General features: G+C 41.2%; 1 protein-coding gene across 2 annotated transcripts in view; it reads right to left on the bottom strand.

Annotated features, from left to right (window-relative positions):
* IPO5 (importin 5) overlaps positions 1-10,198 on the bottom strand; it is a 66,477-nt gene extending 56,279 nt beyond the window's left edge. The window contains exons 1-6 of one of the 2 annotated variants that reach the window (XM_025192556.1): positions 10,122-10,181; positions 7,234-7,343; positions 3,984-4,176; positions 2,387-2,489; positions 1,982-2,078; positions 1,530-1,634 (exon numbers count right to left, since the gene is read on the bottom strand). In XM_025192556.1, coding sequence (XP_025048341.1) covers positions 1,530-1,634; positions 1,982-2,078; positions 2,387-2,489; positions 3,984-4,167 — 489 coding nt within the window. In that variant the 5' untranslated portion in view covers positions 4,168-4,176; positions 7,234-7,343; positions 10,122-10,181. Of the gene's footprint in view, positions 1-1,529; positions 1,635-1,981; positions 2,079-2,386; positions 2,490-3,983; positions 4,177-7,233; positions 7,344-10,121 lie in introns of both variants that reach the window. The other variant, XM_006036288.3, reaches the window with a different exon arrangement.
* Positions 10,199-14,568: the final 4,370 nt, after the last annotated feature.

Here is a 14,568-nt window from a genome sequence, read left to right as displayed (position 1 = left end):
TTCCCTACATACAAATTACTACAGCTATGTTTATTTCAAGGCCAGTGTTTTTAAATTTATCCTTCACTTCCATGTGCTCAGGGAGAGCTTGGTCTCACAGTAAAGCGGGGTAAGGGGGAGGGAGAGAAGGAGGAGGGGACAGAGGACAACCTGATCCTCTAGATTTATCTTCCCTGCCGTAGCCTTGGGCAGGGGACAAATTCAAAAGGCAAATGTGCAATAATTAGATTCTATAACTAGAAAATCATAACAATTTTTCCAGGTACAGAATCTCATTATTAAGGGTTTCATAGACATTCAGGGTAGAAGGGACCCCAGAGGATCATTGAGTCCAGCCCCCTGCCCAGGGGCAGGAAGTCAGCAGGGATCGTAGGATCCCAGCAAGATAAGCATCGAAAGTGTCTTGAAGGCGTTCAAAGCGGGTGCTTGAACCACCTCCAGCAGCAGTCTATTCCAAACCTTGGGGTGCTGAACACCCCTAATAAACTTATAGGTGGCCACCAGATCGCCTGAGCCCGCGTTTTTCCAGGCTAAAGTGCCCCATTAGCTCTCAGCCTGTCATCATAAGGTCTGTCTTCCTGACCTCTGATCATGCGCGTGGCTCTCCTCTGCACTCTCTCAAGCTTCTCCACATCCTTTTTGAATTGTGGAGCCCAAAACTGGATGCAGCACTCCAGCTGCAGCCTCACCAAGGCCGAGTACAATGGGAGAATGACGTCCCGGGATTTGCTTGAGAAGCATCTATGCAAGCCAGCGTTTTGCTCGCTTTACTAGCCGCAACATCAAATTGAAGGCTCATGTTCATCTTGTGGTCAATCATGACCCCCAAGTCCCTTTCATATGTAGTGCTAACCAGCATAGCACTGCCGAACCTATAAGCATGCTGCAGGTTTTCCCTCCCAAGGCGGAGAACCTTGCATTTTTCGGTGTTAAACACCATCAGGTTCTCGTCTGCCCATTTCATGAGCCTGTCAAGATCTGCCTGGATCACCCTCCTGTCCTCAGGTGTGGATGCTTTACCCCAGAGTTTGGTATCATTGGCAAACTTGGCCAGCCCGCTTCTGACACTATGGTCTACATCATTGATGAAGGTGTTAAAAAGTAAAGGCCCTAGGACAGAGCCCTGAGGGACCCCAGTGGTCACAGTGCACCACGACAATTGACTTCCATCAACCACCACCCTCTGGGTCCTGCCACGGAGCCAGTTCCCCAGCCAGCAGATTGCAGTGAAGTCAAGGCCAGTTAGCCAGTTTTGCCAAGAGGTGATCATAGGATACCAGATCGAAGGCTTTTTTAAAGTCAAGATGTAGGACATCAATCTCTTTCCCCCTTGCCCAGGTGATAGGTCACCTGGTCGTAAAAGGAAATAAGATTGGTCAAGCAAGACCCAGATGCAACAAACCCATGCCGGGTATCCATCAGGATACCCAGCACGGGTACATCTTATATTCAGGGTTCCAGAAGACCTTATATTTGAGTAAATACAATAAGCAGTGAGGCTATGAGGCCCCTTCTGCGTTCTCTCTTACCTGCAAGATTCCCGGTAGTAAGTCTGCAAAGTGTTTAAGAAGAGGCAGATTGTGTTCATTAGCAAGTACAAATGCAGCTGCGGCCCGAGCAGACAGCATCCTGATCTAAAAAGAGGGGGAAGAAGTTTAAATTTAGAGTAACAAGATAGATATTTGGGCATGTTTATGTTTGACAGTGTTTCTAAACTAGATGCGAATACTTGTCACAGTAGAGCTAAAATAAGAATGACTAAGCTTTTGCTTTTCTTTGCATGGAAATCAGAAAAAAAGATTAAAGGTAAAGTTTTCACAAACAATCAAAGTAATAGGCCAAGTAACTAGCCAGAGATTGCTAAGGAAGCCTATGACAACAGGGAATTGAACCTACACCCCCAGTCTCCCAAGCTAGCAACCCTAATCATCATACCACCAGTCCTTATGCTTATTTTGTCTTTTTAGAGGCAACAAATTACCGTTGGATGGTCCTGATCTTGCATGCACTGAACCAACATCCGTTTAATGACCTCCAAATAGTGTTGCTGCTGATTCCCAAAAATCCCAGGAAAGTTCCTAAAGACAGTTAAAAACAAAACAAAACAAAAACAAACATTTGTAAAACTGATTTTAAGCCATTTGCAGGCCCAGGGGAAGGGACTGGGAGAAAACAGACTACAAATGGAATTTTAGGTAGTACTGAAGAAGTCAAGATCAAAATGCCACCTGTTTTCTGAAAGCTAATTAAAATATCATATTTCATAATAAAAAGAAAAAAGCACAGAACAGCTAGTTATAGCTAGACAGTTTCTCTTCTCTTGCACTTCTTAAATACTTGATTTAGCTAAATGCTGAAGTACACTAACTGAAATCCTGAAGTTTACCAGAAAATATGCAGAGCAGCCTCACGCAGTCCCATATTCTGAGAGCTGACAGAGTCAAATAGGAATTTCAGACCTTCTGGCCACTGGTTGTTGCCATCTTCATCTAGGAAAAGAAAAAAAAAAGTTTCCAGTATAAACAAAAATATGCTGGCCTTTTCCCCTCAAATGCAGTTTTGGGAGATGTTACATATGAAGATAACAGCATTGTTATTACTATAATTGCTTCTAGATGTACACTTTCCAAGTAATTCCAGCCAGTTACATAGAAGATTTAAGACAATAAAAGAAAATATTCCAGAAAGGTAAGAAAAGTAGAACTAAAGAAGCAGAGGAGGCATTTGGACAAAAGATTTCTCTATTCACTTTTATATAAAATGATCCACAGATTAAGTTCCAAAGCTGTTCTACACTATTTTCTAGTACACCCAGATCAACTGTACAAGATTTAAGAAAATCCTATTTAACTCCAAATAAGTTGATGGAAGATGAAGTACAACAGATGCATATTAGGGGTGCTCCAGCAGAGATTCTGGAGGCCGATACCAATAGCTGATTTTTAAGGAGGCATATCAGCTGATACAGATCTGATTTCTGATATAGCTGTGTGTAGCTGGTAAGTCTGTTGTGGTGAAAGAGGAGGCGGGAAGGAAGGGGCGTGGGGGCACAGATCAATGCCCCCCCCCGCAGTGAGGGAGGAGTGGGGCTGGGCCTGGGGTAGGCATTGCCCAGCCAGGGTGGGGCAGGATGGAGCCACAGGTCATCCAGGGGCACAGGAAGGGGGTAGCAGCTCCCATTGTTGCTGCGGAGAGGTCCTGGGTTCCCTTGCCCGCCCCCCCCTGCCACTCATCTGGGAGGACATGGGGGTAGAGGGAGGTATGCCTCTGGATCTGCACAGGATGGGGTAGGCTGGGCGGGCTGCAGCTGTGGGACGCGCTGTGGTCAGAGCAGGCACCAGTGGTGCTGAGAGCACGGCCTCCGGCCCCAGCCTGTAGCTGCAGCCCACCTAGCTCGCCCAATGCAGATCTGGGGGCACATGCCCCCCTGTGCCCTCCCAGACGAGGAGCAGCAGGAGCCGCCGCTCCCCTCCCCACACCCCCTGGACAAACCCCGACTGTCTCGTGCCCGCCCTGCCCTGGCTGGTCAGCGCCTATCCCAGCCCCACTCCTCACCATGGGGGCACTGATCTGCCCCCCATCCCCCTCCTCTTTCACCACAAAGGACTTAGCCCAGCAGCTTGGAGAGCTGCCTCCAGCTGTGCTGCTTGCTGCGCTTGAGCATTTAATGGGCATTTAATCAGCCAAATTAGGTCAATTTCTGATATAGTCAATTTTCTTTATATTGGTGCCGATCTGGTATTGGACTGAGGTATCAGTGTACCTCTAATCTATATCTATTTAACACACACACATATAATAATATTGCAGCTTTTAAAGTGTAAGTGTGTAAACATTTTTATAGACTTATTTTTTTTTCTTTCCTGATCATTTGGGTAGATACAGCAACAAAATGCTAGGGTCTACATTAAAGCAGGAAACAAAATACAAACAGAATCTTGCATAGCGATAACATGTACATGCAAGTCATGGTACACACATACCTATTAAATTCCTGGCCAGCTCAGCAACGATATCACAGATTTTTTTCCTCATACCAGACTGGGTTTCCATCTGAATAATCAATAGCAATTCACTTTTGATGGCAGTCTGGACATCAGGCGGAAGAGCTGGATAGACTTCTTCAAATGCAGAAGACAAGAGACGTCGTAGAAGGACAGCTGCCATTTGTCTAGCCTATTAGAATTGCATACATTTCAATGTTTTATTGAGTAAACACTTGAACAAAAAAGACATTATAGTCCTATCCTAACAGATTACTACACTTTCATACATAACTATGCATTTGATTTTGGAAAGGAGACATGAAAGTGACCTAATTAATCTAAAAGAGATGCCGTTAGGTACTGATGCTTCCCTGAATCCCCTTGTGCATATTTGTAGCTTTTAGTCCCATGATTATTTTTACAGTGCTTGCATTCCATGTTACTGCATGAACAAACTAGGCACAAGAAAGGGTAAGTGACTAATCAGAGTCAAATCTATGCATTTCAAAGTACTTTAAAGCCCTCTGTCTCCCTTGCTGGGGAGTCTCCTTCCTATGCTCCCCAGCCTGGCCAGAACTGCCAGGCACAGGTTTTTGACAATCAACTGGATGGTTGGCTTGGTCCAGACAGCCCTGCTCTCCAGCTGGACCTGGAGCCATCCAAGCCAGGGCTGACAATCAGCTGATTTCCAGGTCATCATACTGGGGATTTCATCTGGGGTCTGGACTGGATCAGGACCCGTTTATCAACAGATGGTTGGCTCCATCCCCAGAACCTACCGGAGCCAGTTCAAGGTCCCCACTGTGTTCCTGGAGGTCAGAGCTGATGGCTGGCACCTGCTGAACCTACAGACTATTTTCAAAATACTAGTGCAGGGAAAGCCCATGACTACGATCTCAGGATCTCCCTGCACTGACAAACAGTAATGGCACAACTAGAATTTGATCCCTGATCCCATGGGATTGATTGGGCCTGATCATTGGGATCCCATTATGCCATTAAATGAATGTATACCAGGAAGTTAGTCAGAAGACGGAATTAAAATGATCTTCCTTTAAATCACTGAATATTTAAGTATCACTGAATATTTTAATTTTAATAATTGGCATGAAGTCTTAAGTACTATGACTTTTTGGAGCTGAATCCTCCTCTGTTGCTTTGAGGCAAGACTAAGGACAGACTGTTTTAGAACCATTTTTAAAAACTGCTCCAGACTTGACCATTTCCATCATTTCTGAAGAGAATGCCATATATTTCTTTGAGGGTACTTTTTCTTCTCCTCCTTTGCTAATATAATTCACGGGTTTGAGATTTAGTGAACAGGAAAAGGATCCATGTTTCTCAGAGAGATTCTGTAAGTATGTAAACACATTGGCATTTGATTTAAGGTTAAACAAAATAAACCTAAAGCCTGTTCTTTTTAATTATTACATTTTTGCTGAAATAACAACTGTACTCTTTCTTGAATTAATGCAGGAAAAAGAAAAAGACTTCAGATGGAGGAGAACCCCCACCCCTGGCAATCGATATATGCCTATAATGGAGTGCTGTCTTAATGTATCAATATTTTTCATAGTGTTTTTTTTTTTTTTTTAAAAGAACGAAAACCTAAGTGTTATCCTCCAAACTGCAAAGCACCATGGTAAAACTCACTACAATCCTCTATACCCCTTGCTTGCAAATATATCAAAATATAAATTCAAATGAATACTTGAATTTATATAGTATTGCATGACCTTTAGAGGTGCAGACAACAGGCCCAAAAATTATGAAGGAATCAAGGTTAATATCCTGAAAAGTAAAAACAATTTGTCTAAGATTGTTAGAGACATCCCTATCTTTAGGTATGTACTATGACTAGGCTTAGCAGAATTTAAGTTTTGTTTTTTAATCTTATTGACAGATAATGTTTAATTTTTAAGCATTTATTTTGATTTTTATCTATTTAAATTTTCAGGATTGCGCAAAATTGTCTGCCCTCGCACCCCAATGACAAACAAAAAAAAAAGTAACTACTGTAGAACTTGTCAGCTGAGCAGCAATCAGTCCTGGCTCTGCTCACCCATAGCTCCCTCGTGTTTTGTCACATCCCCTTCCTTTGTTCCCAGTCCCCTGGGGTTTCTGGGATTTGCAGTCCAAACTACAGTCAGCATGGTTCTGTAGGTCTGCTTCCCCTGCCATTATATACTCCATCAGCCATCATATTTCTTATGTCCCCTTTCTATAAGTTTTGATTATTAATGATAGAAATATCTTCTCATTGGTCTGAGGCAAAATGGACATTTATCAATGTTTACCAATAATTGAATCTTGCTAAGCTGAACTATGGCTCAGAATTTAGATACGTATACACTTCTACATCAACCTTTATATCTGTGGAAATAAGAAGCAGGAGACAAAACACTACATAGATGAACGTGCCTTGAATGCAGAGCAGGAGAAATCTGTAGTAAAAATAGGGTGGAAGTCATCTGTCCACTTTGTGCATGGGTAAGCCACAGGGACAGATGATTCCATGCTTCCTAACCTACTGGCAAAATACAGTAAAAGTACCCATTGCAAGCAGCTACTCTCAGATAGCTGCCTGTCTGTCCATTCAGGATCCTGGTATCATTTAAACCAGTGTATAAAAGTTACATTAATTGAACTAGTGTAGATGTGTCAAGTTCTAGCCTTGACATCTATATGAAATTACCAATAATAAACAAAAATCGGTTGAAGAAATTTTATAATTTACTAAACAATTTACAACAATATTGTAAAGGAACCTCAAATACCCCAAGAAACAATAGAAAAGCTATACATTTCTTCACAGGTGGCAGAATTACTCCCAAAAGATCTACAGGACTAAGGGCTCAATGGCTTTGGGATTTGAGGAAGCAGATTTTTTTAGTATGTAATTTCCAATTGTGCATATCTAATTTTATTAATAAAATGCTAAAGTATATTATGGTGAAAATGGAGCCAGAGATACTAAGACAAAGACACCTAGATTTGATATGGAGCTATTCATAAAGAACCTTACTTTATAAATAAGCTATTACTCTCACTTTACAGTGAGAAAAACTGAAGCATAAGGAGCAAAACGACTTACTCAGGGTGATCCTGTTGTCAGTAATGAACTAAGAAACCCTGAGGTCTCAAGTGCCAGTTCATGTTCTACCCCATACTAGTTCAGATAAGATACTATGTACATGGGTGCTATGGGACTCCTGTAATATAATTAGTGAGTTACTATATTACTCACTCATTTGTGCAAAAAGGCAGAATCCACTCCAGATACAGACAGGAACTACTTTCATGAGGGTCTGCTGAGAACCCCAAAGAGGGTGTATATTTCATAACTCCATCCATGTTCTGAAAAGGAAAACATCCATAGAATCCATAACTGGATCTACTGGCTCCATAGGCAGGATTATGACATAGATCCTGCCTGAAGAGCAAGTTTCATAGATTATGGTTTCAACAGGTAGGAAATTGCACTCTTAGAGACAGAATGCACAACAAGGAGGATGAGTTATGAAATATTCAGCCCCAACCCTGTAAGGAGTTAGCAATTATCTATAGCAGCAGAATCAAACTTTAAACTAAAAAGGAAACTGGCATACTCATACATTGGGTGGGGAGGGGCAATGGGGACAGGAGTAGGGTGAACCTGAGTACATTTGATAGTGTGCACATTGTAAAGTAAAAATAGAAGACCCTTTAAATAAACGTCTACTATGAAAAGAAAAATCAAGACAATTTTTTAAAACATAAAATGAAAAATAAATATGGATTTGTAAGAAACTGAATTTAAAAGAAAGTCTGCAGATAAAAAAAAAATTCAGATATCCTTCCAAGAATGCTGCAGCACTTTTTCATTATCAGATTCATTTTCCAGCTACAATTTGTGTTTAAAAGTTAAACACCTAAAAATTACAATTTAACAGTTATATAAACGTATGTTTCACTATAAAGTTTGAACAATAAAACTACTGTCTAAAACTATTCCTAGATCAGAAATGTTCACCTCTTAATGGTTTCTCTCTTCAAAGCTCTGCACAAATGTTTATTAATCTTCAAAAAACCGTTAGAGCAGCAATTCTTATTTTGCAGGTAGAGAAAAGCTCTATGACTTGCTCAAAGCTATATAACAAGTCAATAGAGCAATTCCACATATCCTGCAATTCAAAAACACCGTTTTTTTTGCCAAAATACAGCTCATTGCCATCCGTTCTAAAAACAACATGGAGAATACAGTCAAGTGTGATTTCTTTGGTGTCAACTCAGAGTATAAGCAATATAATGTTTCTACCAACTCCTGCATGAGTCCAGGGCCTGTTAACAATCGAGAATGGGACTGCAAGGTACCACACTGCTTCTGACTTTTATACATTTATATTAGAGGTACTAGTTTTCAGAACTGTGGAATCACATCCTGAGTCAACTACTTTAAGCAAACCCATCTTAAGAACCCACACTCTTACACAGCTAACTGCTAACAATCCTGAGGGAACTTGTTAAAAGAAGGTGTTTGGCACTTTGAAGAGTATCAGTATTATTAGATATTGTTGCTGGACTTCAAAGCTATGCCCCCCATCTCATCCTGTCCCCCTCCTTCAACATTAATGAAGTGCATTATAGCCTGACCAGAGGGGAACAGTGCTTTTGTATTTCTCTTCCAGTATTTAGCCTTGTTGGAGGCTAAATTGGATAGTAAGAATTTTCCAACTTTGAGTGTGGTCATATACTGGAAGAGATTACCCAGAAAGCAGAATCACATGACACCCTGAAGTCCCTTTTAGTCTTGTTTTGCTATGATTAATAAGGGGTTCTTAAACTATAGATCCTCTCATAATTCAATAATATAAAACTTTCCAATTAAAAGTTTTAGGATTTGAAAAATAATAAAAAACCCCAAACTTTTCCATTTCTAAAAGGATTTTGAGTTGCTTGATAGTCTGATTGATCCGTAGCTTTCTATCCAACTGAATGCGAAAGGAAGAGTAGTTCTTAAACTTTGTAACATCTGAATTGCAAACTAGCTTGGCAACATGCTAGAACTTCCAAATGGGAATACCTAAGGAATACATTTTGTAAGCTTTCCACATTTACTATACAGATCAGTTTCAATAGCGCTATGGCTGCTCTACAATTTGTGTAATAATGTCAGGGTTTCATTAAGTACAGCAAATGTCTCATTAGGGCACAAAATACATATGAATTAAAAGTTAAATGATCAAATCATAGCTTTATGACACCACAGCAATATACATGTATTATATATTAAATGTAATAAATATTATGAATAAAGCTTTAATAGGAAAAGGACACACAATTTGACAACTTATGTTGGAAACAAAGTTGGTATGAACAGTCACTGTAATACTGACCCAAAACAAAGAGTAACTAGAAAACTCAAAGCTAACATCTAACAAAAAATTCAATTGTATATAAAAACTAGGGGTGCACCAATAAAGATTTTTTTGGGCTGATAGTGATCCGATATGCAGCCTGGAGAACAGCATCTGGCTGGTAAATCTGTTGGGGAGAAGGGGCGTGGGAAGGGGCAGACCGAGGCCCCCACGGTGAGGTGGCACCCCATGGTGGCAGTGCACAGGACCAGAGCTAGCAGCTCATCTAGAGGGGCCTGGAGGAGTGGCTCTTGTTGCTACATGCACCCCCAGGCAGGCACCCCTCCCTCCCCCCGGAAGAGTTGCCGGCTCCATTCTGTGCCCCACCCCACCCTAGCTGAGTAGTACCTGCCTTAGCCCCACTCCCTCCCTCACAGCAGGGGCCTCAATCTGCCCCCCCACACCTTTTTCCTCCCTCCAACAGATTTATTGGCCAGACACTGCTCTCCAAGCTGCCAGGCTGCACTCCACACATGGCATTTACCAGTGACATTATCAGCCACATCAGCCAAAAAGAAGCCCATTGCCAACAATGTCAATTTTTCCTTTTATTGGTGCCGATACGATATGGTCGAATGTACTGGCGCACCTCTAACAAAAAACTTCCTTACACTGAAACACCTGAGAATAAAAAAAATCCATCCCTTCAAGTGTGCTATAAATATAGGATGACTCTGTTCTAAACACCTTGCACAGTCTTCAGAGGTTTTTGTAAAATAAAAATATTCTTAAAGCATACCTCCTCAGCAGCAGCAGTATTCCGGATTGCTTGTAAAAGGAATGTGATCTTAGACTGGCCTGGAATATTCTCATATGTTTCCTACATGAGAAAAGAATGGAGATTATTGCAAAGAAGTTATGTATGAACATAAATGTTGTTATGAAGCACCTCCAAGCTATTCTACTTGCATACCACTGTAAATTGGACAAAAATACACCTCAAGGAGTACTATTTTGAAATGTTATAATATTCATTGTAAAACATTTGTCATGTTTCATAGTTATTTAAGTCTTGGCAATATGAAGCTAGACTTCATGAGCACTGTCAAGAAACTGGCCTTAAAAATAGCTCTTGTAAATGAATTTTATAGGTCTGATTCTTAGCTATGAAAGAAAGTCTTTGAAGTAAAATTAAGACTTAACACCAAATATCAAACTTTTATAGCCAAAGTGACCCAATTATGCATCTGCAATCAGCTTCAAAGGGAAGAACTGCTCATGTATAAAACTATATTGCATATACATGTTTGTTTTTTTAAAATAAAAAACTAAAACCCCCTCTCAAATACTTACCCCATTTTTCTACTCATCAGTACCAACAAGGTTCATACATCTGAATACCAGACATGCTTAATAATAATAATAAAAAAATCCCTCTCTCTCTAAATACAAACATGCCCATATTTTCATCCTCAAAAAATCTGCCTTTTACTTCACCCGTCCAACTCATTTTTGAGTCCTATGTTTCTCCTTCTATTCACACCAACTCAAGCAAGCCAACTACAAAAATACAGACTTCAAATTCATCTCCCTGTCAATCTGGCTTCAGATCTCCGTATTAACAGATCTTACCAATGACTAACAAACTAAGCTCCTCATGGCCAAATTTTAGTTCACTTTTTTTTTTTTTTGTACATGTTCTCCCCGACTTTGCCAGCGACACTTTCTGGAAAGTTTGTCTTCTCCCATGACTCCTTTAGGGGGCCACTGTACTTGTTTTAGTGGATCCTCTTCCCCTTAAGGCATAAATTTCTTACTGGGCCCAGGTCTTGGAATCCCTCCTCTAACTTCATACCTTTTCTAGATGGCAACACTGTATCCATATATGCATCTTGAACAACTATTTTTACATCAAGGACTCACAACTTAACTAGCTAGCCATATCTTCCCTCTGTGCAATCCAGACATCTCAGGATAGGTACACAAGCATCTGAACAAGTCCTTTCTCCTATGATCCTATCTGACTCATCACTAGCACCCTGTTTATTCAGGCAAGAAAACTTGGGCGTTTTAGACTCCTTCTCCTATAACCTTATAAACCCAAACTGCCTTTAGCTCTAACCACTTGATTTATAACCATTTCTAAAATCTCATTTCTTTTTCCTACCCATACTTGCTGGAAATCTTGTTCCCACCTTGTTAAAGGATACTGCATCACCTTCTCATTCATCTTCCAACATTCAAACATTTTCATTCAATACAACACACAGCTAAGATCCTCAGGTTTACTCATTTTACGCCACTCTTCCATGCAACTAGGATCCCTTCACCAATTGACTTTCTGCTGCAAATTGAAACTTCTTGTCCTTGATCGCTTGGCCTTGAATTAATGCCACCCCCTTAAGTCCAATCTTCTTATCCTTTCTGCCTTCCATATCAATGCCAGTTTTAACCATATTCACACAGTCTCACATAATTTCTAACACACTGAATGTCTTCTCTGAACTGAATTGTAATCTTAGTACCGGCTCCAAGTTTCTACTTAAATCCTTAGACGTTAACAAAAAAAGGGAAGAAAAAAAAAAAATGAGAAGGTGCAATTGCAAAGGAGCCCACAAAAATTAGATACATCTTTAGCTTACTTGTGCCTTACCCTTCATTGTAGGGATGTAAATGGTTAAACATTTAACTGTTTACATATTGAAAACTGGTAATACTTTACTGGTTATCATTTAGGGAAGGATGGGGAACAAGCTGGCAGGGAGAAGGGAAGCAGCATTCTGTCCCTGAAGGTGGCAGAACAGGCAGGAGAGAGGGAGGAGGGGAGAGACAGGGAGAGAGGGGGCTAGTACCCAGGGCAGTGGGGAAACAGCAGGGGAGCCACAAGGGGCCCAATCCTTCTTGTGGTAGTGCAACCCCAACCCCTTCCCCACCATTTGTTCTGAGATGCGTGCATATCCACTGCTGGCAACGGGCCAGGAGGGAGCTCCATGGACCCCAGTACAGCCACTTGCTACCCCAGCCCCCAGGCAGCTACCTGCCGGCAGCATCAGGCACCAAGGGACTTTCCTAGCAAGCTGCTGCCACCCAGAACACAAGTGAGTATGGGCAGGGGCTGGCTGCTGGTAGATGCACGTTATTGGTTAACTGTTTAACTGATAGCATATCGGGAAATCAAACAGGTACTTAATCAGTATTTACATCCCTACTTCATAGTACTAGTTCTTTTAACATTTCCATATTTAGCCAGTGTCCAGTATACTGATGGTACTAAATATTAGCGCATTTAATCATTAACACACAGAATAATATATACATTTACATGCATGCAATAATTATCATATTATTTTAGAATTCATCTTTGTCACCATTTTAATTAAAACACAGTACATTAAAAATATAACTAACAATCAAAGTATGCTATCAGAAAAAAGTGCACACACCATAGTATTAGGTGTAAACTACAATACAAGATATAAGAAGAAACACTATTATGGCTTTCAAGCCCTAAACTCCCCACTCCAGTAGTCACTGAGAATGGATAAAAAAAAAAAAAAGGGAAGGCACTAATGTTAGCAGGTTGTTTTGAGTTAACCATGTAGGTGTCACAGAGGATTATAGTTTTCTTCACAACTGTTGAATACACATTGAAACTGCACCTCTTTGAATGAGTAACTTCAAAATCCAGCTACAGTGACCGCTTAACATTTCAGTATTAAAGCCCTTGTTCAATAGCTAATTTTTAATGTTCAGTAGGAATACAGTATAATCCCTAATGACTGGGAAAGCCAATGCACAGGTAACCAAGTTCTGCATATTAGGGGCAAACATATATTAAAATGTGGATAATACATTAAAGTGTTCTTTAAATTTAACATTAGCTATTTAATCCTCAACTTTCCACTCTCACCAGTACTCCTGATTTTACAGATAAGGAAATGCAGGTATAGCAAGCCAAGTGACTTGCCCAAAGCAGCAAAGCAAATCACTGGCATCCAAAGCTGAGACTAGCACTCAAACACTATAACTATTTGTTATAAACTAACAAATTAGCAAGTGTATGGTGGTATTAGCAAGTGTATGGACAGTCTTCCATAACTGTCTTATCTGGATGCCCAAAGATGACTGATGAGTTCTATCTGGAATCGAGAGATTCTACAGTAGCTCAATCATGTGTTTCCATATGGGGTCGGTGGCGCTGGATTCTTGATTTGGTCTATGACACACTGTTTCTGCCACGCTTGCTTTTCCTTCTCCTGCTGTTGTTATGAAGTTTCAAAGTACTGAGATCTCTACAGCAGACTCTTCTACCACTTGAGGCGGTCCTGGGCAATAGACTACTAGGGACTGACATCGACATTGCAGTTTATTAAGTTGATCTTGAGGATGAACCCTCAAGAGCTTTCTCTGCCCTCTTCTTGAGCGTACACCTTGGCTGAGCCAAGAGAATAAAACTTGCTTCAGCAGTACGGAGTTGGCATCTGGATGACATGGTCAGTAGGGCTGTGTGAAATGGCTGTTTCGATTCGATCATTTTGGAGGGACAGTAATTAGTTTCGGATCACTGTTCCGCTTTGATTTGGCCAAATCTGCGTTTTGATGATTTGGCCATAGGCTATAATGGGGAATCACTAAAATGCATATAACTTTGTCATTTCTTGCCCAATTCATATGAAAGCTGTAGGGATGGTAGCCCCTTCTAAGGGCATGAAGCATGTCAGGTTTCAAGGATAGGTGCAGCGGTTTCTCTGAAGCTGCATCTCAAACTATTCAAAAGCAAAACTCATATCACTTGCTGGCAGCGGCAGCATGCTGTTATCCCACACGCAGATCTGGGGGCCAGCGCCCACTGGGAGGGCTGCAGGACTGCAACAGACTCCTCTTGGGGGAACGGGTCCCTGGATCTGCGTGCGGGATAGCAGGCTGCCATCCCTCCCCCAGAGCACTAGAATTGGAAGGGACCTCAGGGACAGATCGCAGACACTGGCCAGCTACAGATTATTGATATCAGAGCGGTACCCACCCCCCACTTCTTAGCTTGTTTCCCTGCGAGCCCAGCTCCGAAGCTCTGAAATTTTCCAAAACGTTTTGGATGGTTTCGTTTCGTTTCAGAGATGTTTTGGAGCCTGCTGTTTTGTTTTGGATTCAGCGTTTCAGGCACCAAAACGAAACGGCTGCTGAAGTTTTGCACAGCTCTAATGGCCAGCCCAACAAAGTTTATGTCTGATGTTCACTACCTCAGTACT

This window comes from Alligator sinensis, unplaced genomic scaffold (genome assembly GCF_000455745.1).
Source record: "Alligator sinensis unplaced genomic scaffold, ASM45574v1 scaffold1253_1, whole genome shotgun sequence".
Classification (NCBI taxonomy): domain Eukaryota; kingdom Metazoa; phylum Chordata; order Crocodylia; family Alligatoridae; genus Alligator; species Alligator sinensis.
This window is presented reverse-complemented; position numbering and strand designations above follow the sequence as displayed.